The sequence below is a fragment of the Homarus americanus genome, unplaced genomic scaffold (assembly GCF_018991925.1).
Source record: "Homarus americanus isolate GMGI-L3 unplaced genomic scaffold, GMGI_Hamer_2.0 scaffold36970, whole genome shotgun sequence".
Taxonomy (NCBI): domain Eukaryota; kingdom Metazoa; phylum Arthropoda; class Malacostraca; order Decapoda; family Nephropidae; genus Homarus; species Homarus americanus.
Genome location: NW_024740094.1, coordinates 4,223,858 through 4,232,566, shown reverse-complemented (window position 1 = coordinate 4,232,566; position 8,709 = coordinate 4,223,858). Strand labels below are relative to the sequence as shown.

The window sequence follows — 8,709 nt, the reverse complement described above, 5'->3', positions numbered from 1 at the left end:
TACAACCCCAATTGCAACTGCAGTTGCAATTGGGGTTGCAACTAGATATGTCTGATTACAGCAAATGTGTTATTGTCAATTTGTAGGTGAAAGATTTTATCCTCAATAGATGTAGGTTAACATTACACTTGGAGGCAAATGTTTAAAAAAAGCCTAATTAAGGAAGCATATTCCTTTAACACATAATATCTGACCAGTATGGGGAGGATCATCGTGTCTCCGTCAGGGGGTCATGGAGTGGTGGTCCAGCAGGCGCTTGGTGCTTTTTTTTGTTTTTTTTCAGTACGGACGTATATGCGATCGGACGTTAACCGGCACATGACTGTATATGGAACACGACTAGTAGCTAACCACTAATGGTAAAGAAATAAGACGAGACGATTGGGAATGCCACCGTATGAGCAGTAAGTGCGTACAGTACATGTTAAAACATATCGTCCTACCTCAACATATGAATATGAAAGCAACACTTATTTACTGTTCATATATGTTTTAAATAATATTTATGAATGTAAAACTAAAATTCTATTCACCAATGGCGGTAAAGTCTAAAACATGAGGACATCCAATGAATATTGTGCGAGTTTTTACTCAGATGACGAAGTCATCAGTTTCAATTCTGGCTGAAACTGTAGCTTTCCATAAAGCTGTTGCTGAAACTGTTACTGAACCTGAAGTTGATTTTGAAGCTGCTTATGATGCTGAATTTGATGGTGTAGCTGAAGTTGATGGTTTAGGCCTTCGAATAATAAAGCTGTCGAAAGAAATTTGCACAGCTGCTTTTTTTTCTCGTTATACCCTGCGCATCTTTATGTAGAGGTCATTTGCGTTTATTTAAATTTTAATGCTTTGTTCTGTTAATGGATCCACTTCAGATATTATGTTCATTGCTTGCTCTATATAATATCCACAGACCTCTCACCTTTTTTATATCGTTTTAACACATCTAGTTTCTCAGCTAAGCTTAGACACTTTCTATTAGCTTTTGAAACAACACTACCATCACTTGCTCTATTGCTCATGTTGAATAGGGATGCAAAAGTGTTGTAAGAAACCTGAGAAAGTTTTTCTCCAGTTCCTGTTCCAGATGTGTGAAAACAAAAGCCCCGCCAAGCTTCGCCTGTTTTTACCACTCATGAGCAAGGCAGCTTCTTTGTGCAAGGCGCTCTTCATTTTTTTTCAGTAATTTTTTTTTATTATACATATCGGGATTTAGTTATTATTTATTTGAAAATGTAATTTTATTTTATTTTTAATATATTTTGGTTATAAATACGAATGAAATAAGGATGTAAGCTGAATTGGGTCCTAAATTATCTAGGGTTTCAAATACAAAAGGTTGTTGGTCAAACCATTGTTATCCGAGGCTTCCCTGTATAGTACAGTAAAAGTAATCAATAATGAAAAATGAATAAAGTGTTACTGTGCACTTCCTTTAATGTAGTCAGCTGAATGCACACGGGGCCTCAATAATTTTTTAATTAAGCATGGAGACTACATTAATTGGATGAAGCAGAGGAGGAGACAGGGCTGTGTGGGTCATCAAGTTTGCTTTCTTCAGACAGGCTAACATACTTGCTTGTTGAAGGTATTGGATCATCTTTAGGGAGTGAGAGGCAGCAGTGGGGGACTTCTTAAAAAATATGTCCAATTTAGACTGCACAGTTTGCCTTTTCTTTTCATTGTAAATCTCCCTGTAGCAAGCAAGTGCATCTTGGATCAGTCTGTCAACTTTTGCAAAACGCTCAACATTTTGATCCATTTCTTCAAACATTTGCATCCCCCTTGTTAAAATTAGCAAATGCCTCTGCCATTTGTTTCACTGAAAATTTTTTGGGGGGTGCAGGTTCTTATTCTACATTTTGTCTCTCTTCTTCCTCTGCAATTTTCTGTGCATCCAGTTCAATAAGACCCTCATTGCTTATCTCTTCAGCTACACTTTCCACCAACTGCTCAACATCTTCATTATCAATTTCTAACTCCAGCTGTTGACCCATCTGCACTATCTTGTTACTTATCTCAGAAATTGCTTCATCTTCATTAAATCCTTTGAAACTGTTCACATATCTTTTCAGGACCTTTTTCCATATTCCATTCATGCACTGACCTGTAACTTCATCCCATGCTGCAGTTATGTTCTTTGTACATTGCAAAATGTTGTTGTCCTTCCAAAACTCTCTGAGCATTTTCTCACCTTCAGTAGCAGCAACAGCTTAGCGAAGGTCATACGTAATTAATATGCTTTAAAAGCAGCAATAGCACCTTGATCCATGGGTTGGATGATAGAGGTAGTGTTAGGTGGAAGGTAGACTACTTTAACATCTGGGTGCAGGTCGTCCAGGTGTGGTGGGTGTCCCGGAACATTATCTAAAATTAACAAAATCTTGAATGCAACCCCTTGTTGCAGACAATACTCCTTGGCTCGTGGAATGAAACAACTCAGGAACCAATCCTCAAACAGTGCTAGGGTCATCCATGCTTTCTTATTACTGCGATAAAACACTGGCAGTGTGTGCTTGTTGACATTTTTAAAAGCCCTTGGGTTCTCTGAATAATATAGCATGAAGGGTTTTACCTTGAAACCAGCTACATTCTCCCCCAACAGAAGTGTGATTCGATCCTTGAATGCCTTAAACCCCGGCATTGTTTTCGCCTCTTTGTGGATGTATGTCTGTTCTGGCATGCGCTTCCAGAATAAGCCAGTTTCATCCACATTAAATATTTGCTCAGGCAAATAATTTCCCTCCACGATGACATGATCTAGCTCCTTAAAAGGCTTTGGCAGCACCCACATCAATACTCACTGACTCGCCACTCACCTTTACACTGTGCAAACTGAAATGTTTCTTAAACCTTTGGAACCACCCATGACTTGCTGTGAAGTTTTGGTCGCACTCATCTCCTGCCTGCTCTTTCAGGCTTTCGAAAAGGCTTCTTGCCTTAGCCTGTATGGTTAGAAGGCTTAAGGGTACTTGCTTTTGCAGCTGATCTTCCCATCCACATCACAAGTAATTTTTCTATCTCATGAAGAGAACCTTTTCTTTTTTCGTTTTTATTGTTCCCTTTATAGGTGCTGATCCTTTCACTACCTCACGAATTCGTTCCTTGTCCTTCAAAATTGTTGATATCGTCGAGTGAGAGAAGCCAAGGTCGCATAAAATGGTTGCTACCGTTTTTTCCATTTTCATATTGCATTATTATTTTCATTTTCATCTCAAAAGTAATTGACTGTCTCCTTTTCTTCTCAGCACCACGAGTACTTTCACTTTTACGTTTGCCAGTCATTTTAAAGGGAATTAGAAACAAAAAAATTTACAGTATACACAGCACGATTACTAACAACAACAACGACGGCCAAACAACAACTGAGTGACTACGGAGTGGATGCTGTACACCACGAGGCGGCCCGGCCCACCCTGTCGTACTGGGTCACATTACAACAAAACGTTTCGGGACTTGAAAATACGTAATGTGAAAAATATTTTATACGACCACAGCTGTCGTGATCGTATGTCCGGGTTGTCGTAAGTTAAGTATGTCGTAAGTCGAGGAGAGACCGGACTGTATTTGACTACTAAGGGTGCTAACTAAAGTCATAAGGAATATTATTAATTCAAATGTTCTACTAGAAACAATATGTAGAGGCACCTCACCCTCAGGATAATGTTTCTTTTTAGAAGCTGCTTCAAAATGTGATAGCCACATATTCCTCAACAGGCAAATATTACAACGGATGGCTGACCGCCTTAACAGCCTGGTCAACCAAGAGCAGGAACACCAACACTTGCATCAACAGAGACGACTGGAACAACAAGCAGCAGACACCCCAGAGACTGAACAAGACCCTGCAACAAGCCCCATGGATAACCACATGTTGAGTGAGTGTTGTTATTATCACATGTTGAGTGAGTGTTGTTATTAACACATGTTGAGTGGGCGTTGTTATTAACACACATTGAGTGTGTTATTATTAACACACGTTGAGTGAGTGTTGTTATTAACACATGTTGAGTGAGTGTTGTTATTAACACACGTTGAGCGAGCATTGTTATTAACACATGTTGAGTGAGTGTTGTTATTAACACATGTTGGTGAGTGTTGTTATTAACACATGTTGGGTGAGTGTTGTTATTAACACATGTTGAGTGAGTGTTGTTATTAACACATGTTGAGTGAGTGCTGTTATTAACACATGTTGAGTGAGTGCTGTTATTAACACATGTTGAGTGAGTGTTATTAACACATGTTGAGTGAGTGTTGTTATTAACACATGTTGAGTGAGTGTTGTTATTAACACATGTTGAGTGAGTGTTGTTATTAACACATGTTGGGTGAGGGTTGTTATTAACACATGTTGAGTGAGGGTTGTTATTAACACATGTTGAGTGAGGGTTGTTATTAACACATGTTGAGTGAGTGCTGTTATTAACACATGTTGAGTGAGTGTTGTTATTAACACATGTTGAGTGAGTGTTGTTATTAACACATGTTGAGTGAGTGTTGTTATTAACACATGTTGAGTGAGTGTTGTTATTAACACACGTTGAGTGAGTGTTGTTATTAACACATGTTGAGTGAGTGTTGTTATTACCACATGTTGAGTGAGTGTTGTTATTAACACATGTTGAGTGAGTGTTGTTATTACCACATGTTGAGTGAGTGTTGTTATTAACACATGTTGAGTGAGTGTTGTTATTAACACATGTTGAGTGAGTGTTGTTATTAACACATGTTGAGTGAGTGTTGTTATTAACACATGTTGAGTGAGTGTTGTTATTAACACAGGTTGAGTGAGTGTTGTTATTAACACATGTTGAGTGAGTGCTGTTATTAACACATGTTGAGTGAGTGTTGTTATTAACACATGTTGAGTGAGTGTTGTTATTAACACATGTTGAGTGAGTGTTGTTATTAACACACGTTGAGTGAGTGTTGTTATTAACACATGTTGAGTGAGTGTTGTTATTACCACATGTTGAGTGAGTGTTGTTATTAACACATGTTGAGTGAGTGTTGTTATTACCACATGTTGAGTGAGGTTAGCTAACACATGCTGAGGAGTGCTACATAACACATGTTGGGAGGTTGTTACACACATGCTGGAGGAGGTTGTTATTAACAGGCTGGAGTGGGAGTGCTGTTATACCACATGTTGAGTGAGTGCTGTTATTAACACATGTTGAGTGAGTGTTACATACACATGTTGAGGAGTGTTGTTATTAACACATGTTGAGGAGGTTACATACACACTGCTGGAGTGAGTAAGCAGCATACACATGCTGAGTGAGTGTTGTTATTACCACATGTGAGTGAGTGGGGTTATTAACACATGTTGAGTGAGTGTTGTTATTACCACATGTTGAGTGAGTGTTGTTATTAACACATGTTGAGTGAGTGTTGTTATTAACACATGTTGAGTGAGTGTTGTTATTAACACATGTTGAGTGAGTGTTGTTAGTAACACATGTTGAGTGAGTGTTGTTATTAACACATGTTGAGTGGGTGTTGTTATTACCACATGTTGAGTGAGTGTTGTTATTACCACATGTTGAGTGAGTGTTGTTATTAACACATGTTGAGTGAGTGTTGTTATTACCACATGTTGAGTGAGTGTTGTTATTAACACATGTTGAGTGAGTGTTGTTATTACCACATGTTGAGTGATTGTTGTTATCAGTGGTGGGCACAGCTAAACGAAAAGTTAGTTTTGGTAACCGCTAATCTGCTAACCAAAAATTAACTTTGCTAACCCTAAACCGCTAAACAGCTAAAAAATATTAGCGGAAGCTAACGCTAACCGCTAACTTTTATTATATGAATTTAGCTTCTTTTTGGGGGGGGGGTGGCTCTAACACCCTTAAAAACAGACCTAGAGACCTGAAATTTTCATATGTTGTCCTGTTGCTTAGACATAGAGCTTTCCAAAAAGGTATAGCATGCTAAGATCTGATGATGATCAAGGTGTACACAAATAATTAAATGAACAAATGAAATTAAACATTAGTTTACATTCAATTTTCAACATACACTTTATAATCTTTATTTACTGTACGAAAAGACAGAAAGAATTAAATGAATCCAAAAACTATAGTACTGTATAGCATAGGCTAGCAAATGGCATCATTCCAAGATCAGATGATGATCAACTTATCAAGGTGTACACTGTACACAATTTCACAAATAATTAATTTACATTCTCATACAACCTATTGGCCTTATTCATTATTCATGTAAATATGCAATACCAACCACATACACATTATACCAGTGCATTTTTATATACTGTAACTTATTGCTGGTCTTAGTCGTGTAAATATCGATAAACAGAAAACTAAACTTTTCACGTACTAACACTCAGTCAGCCAAGCGTCACACTCTTACAACAGACAGGAACAAACATGCATAAATTTTGTTAGCGGACTTAAAGTTAGCGGAACTAAATTTAGTGGAAGCTAATTGGTCCGCTAATGGTTTCCAAAGTTAGCGAAAACGCTAATTCACTAACGAGAAAGTTTGCTTCGCTAATTAGCGGTTAGCGGAACCGTGCCCACCACTGGTTGTTATTAACACCCATTCAGTGAGTGTTGTTATTAACACCCATTCAGTGAGTGTTGTTATTAACACATGTTGAGTGAGTGCTTTTATTATCACATGTTGAGTGAGTGTTGTTATTAACACATGTTGGGTGAGGGTTGTTATTAACACGTTGAATGAGTGTTGTCTTAACACACATTGAGTGAGTGTTGTTATTAACACATGTTGAGTGAGTGTTGTTATTAACACATGTTGGGTGAGGGTTGTTATTAACACATGTTGAGTGAGTGTTGTTATTAACACATGTTGGGTGAGTGTTGTTATTAACACGTTGAATGAGTGTTGTCTTAACACACGTTGAGTGAGTGTTGTTATTAACACATGTTGAGTGAGTGTTGTTATTAACACATGTTGGGTGAGGGTTGTTATTAACACATGTTGAGTAAGTGTTGTTATTAACACGTTGAATGAGTGTTGTTATTAACACGTTGAATGAGTGTTGTTATTAACACATGTTGAGTGAGTGTTGTTATTAACACATGTTGAGTGAGTGTTGTTATTAACACATGTTGGGTGAGGGTTGTTATTAACACATGTTGAGTGAGTGTTGTTATTAACAAACGTTGAGTGAGTGTTGCATTATCACACGTTGAGTGTGTGTTGTTATTAACACATGTTGAGTGTGTTTGTTGATGGAACTACACTGGCACTTTAGCATTTGCAAGGAATGGGTTCCTGGGACACCCGTGATTGTAGAATTTTGTCCAGCTCATTCTTTAATATTATAATGTACCGCATGCACACACAATCATTCATGCAGAATGTGCAAAAATATATAATAAATACCCAAATTATTATCATAAAGTCAAAAACATTAAGAAAATGTTTTTTTTTTTCGTGCACTGGAGTTAACACACACATCATAGAGGGGGGAAGGAATGCCAAAGTCGGGATCGTAGCCGCTCCTGATTCAAGTGTCCCTCATGATTGCCTCAACAATGTGATGAAGATCAAGGAGAATCCAGTGATGAGGACCGTGTCGCTCTGGAGATTGGTGATGAAGCTGAAGTCACTTTACAAGTATCTGCAATTGATTTTGAGGACTTTGAATCTGACTAGTCCTCAGACCCTCACCTCGGACCCACATCGTTTCCCAGAGCTTCCCACACCACCACTATTCAGTGGAGATGGAGTATCACATAATTAATATCCTGGGCTTTCATAAAACATTTACTTAATATTGTAGATGCTTTTTATGTGTCATCTTGGAAGGTTAAGTTGGTTACCCAAGTCATTTTAGCGTAAAGGTCTGGTGAGTCCAGTACTATATAGCGATTTTAACATGTGTTAAAGGGCATCGCGTGTGCGGATTTCACACGCACTGACTCGTACTAGTACGATATACTCTCACAAAATGAAATCCCACTGTTTTACTGTAGGGTATCATCATTTTTCTTTGCGAATAAAAGGAATATGCTTTTTGAATATCGAATGGGGGTGTTAATATGTCAATTGTAAGTTTATAAAGTAGTACTCTATGTGAATATAATAACATAAGAACATAAGAATGGAGGAAACTGCAGCAGGCCTATTGGCCCATACTGGGCAGTTCCGTTTACACCCAACCCCTATTGCTCATATAAGCATCCAACCTATGTTTGAAGCGATTCAGCTTATTCGAGTTAATGATGATATTTGGTAACTTGTTCCATTCATCCACTACTCTGTTTCCAAACCAGTGTTTACCTATTTCACGCCTAAATCTAAATTTGACTAATTTAAAACCATTGTTACGAGTTCGCTCCTGGTTGGATAGTTTGAGTACCTTTGTAATGTCCCCTTTGTTTAGCCCTGCCTTCCACTTATACACCTCTATCAAGTCGCCCCTCGCTCTACGTCTCTCGAGGGAGTGCAAATTAAGATGCTTTAACCTGTCTCTATACTCAAGGTTCCTAATGCCCGGGATTAGTCTTGTCATTCTCCTCAGAATTCTTTCCAAGGATTCTATATCCATTCTGTAATACGGTGACCAGAACTGAACTGTGTAATCCAGGTGTGGTCTCACAAGAGCAAGATTCAGTTTTAGGATGACCTCGCTAATCTTGTAACTAACACTCCTTTGTATGAACCCAAGTACTTTATTAGCCTTGTTACGAGCAAAAACACATTGTTTAC

At 38.1% G+C, this 8,709-nt stretch overlaps 1 protein-coding gene across 1 annotated transcript in view; it reads left to right on the top strand.

Annotated features, from left to right (window-relative positions):
• The window catches only part of LOC121875174, a gene marked incomplete in the record, with an annotated part of 178,084 nt that overhangs the window by 78,117 nt on the left and 91,258 nt on the right, over window positions 1–8,709 (top strand). The window contains 1 exon segment of the mRNA XM_042379611.1: window positions 3,718–3,878. Coding sequence (XP_042235545.1) covers window positions 3,718–3,878 — 161 coding nt within the window.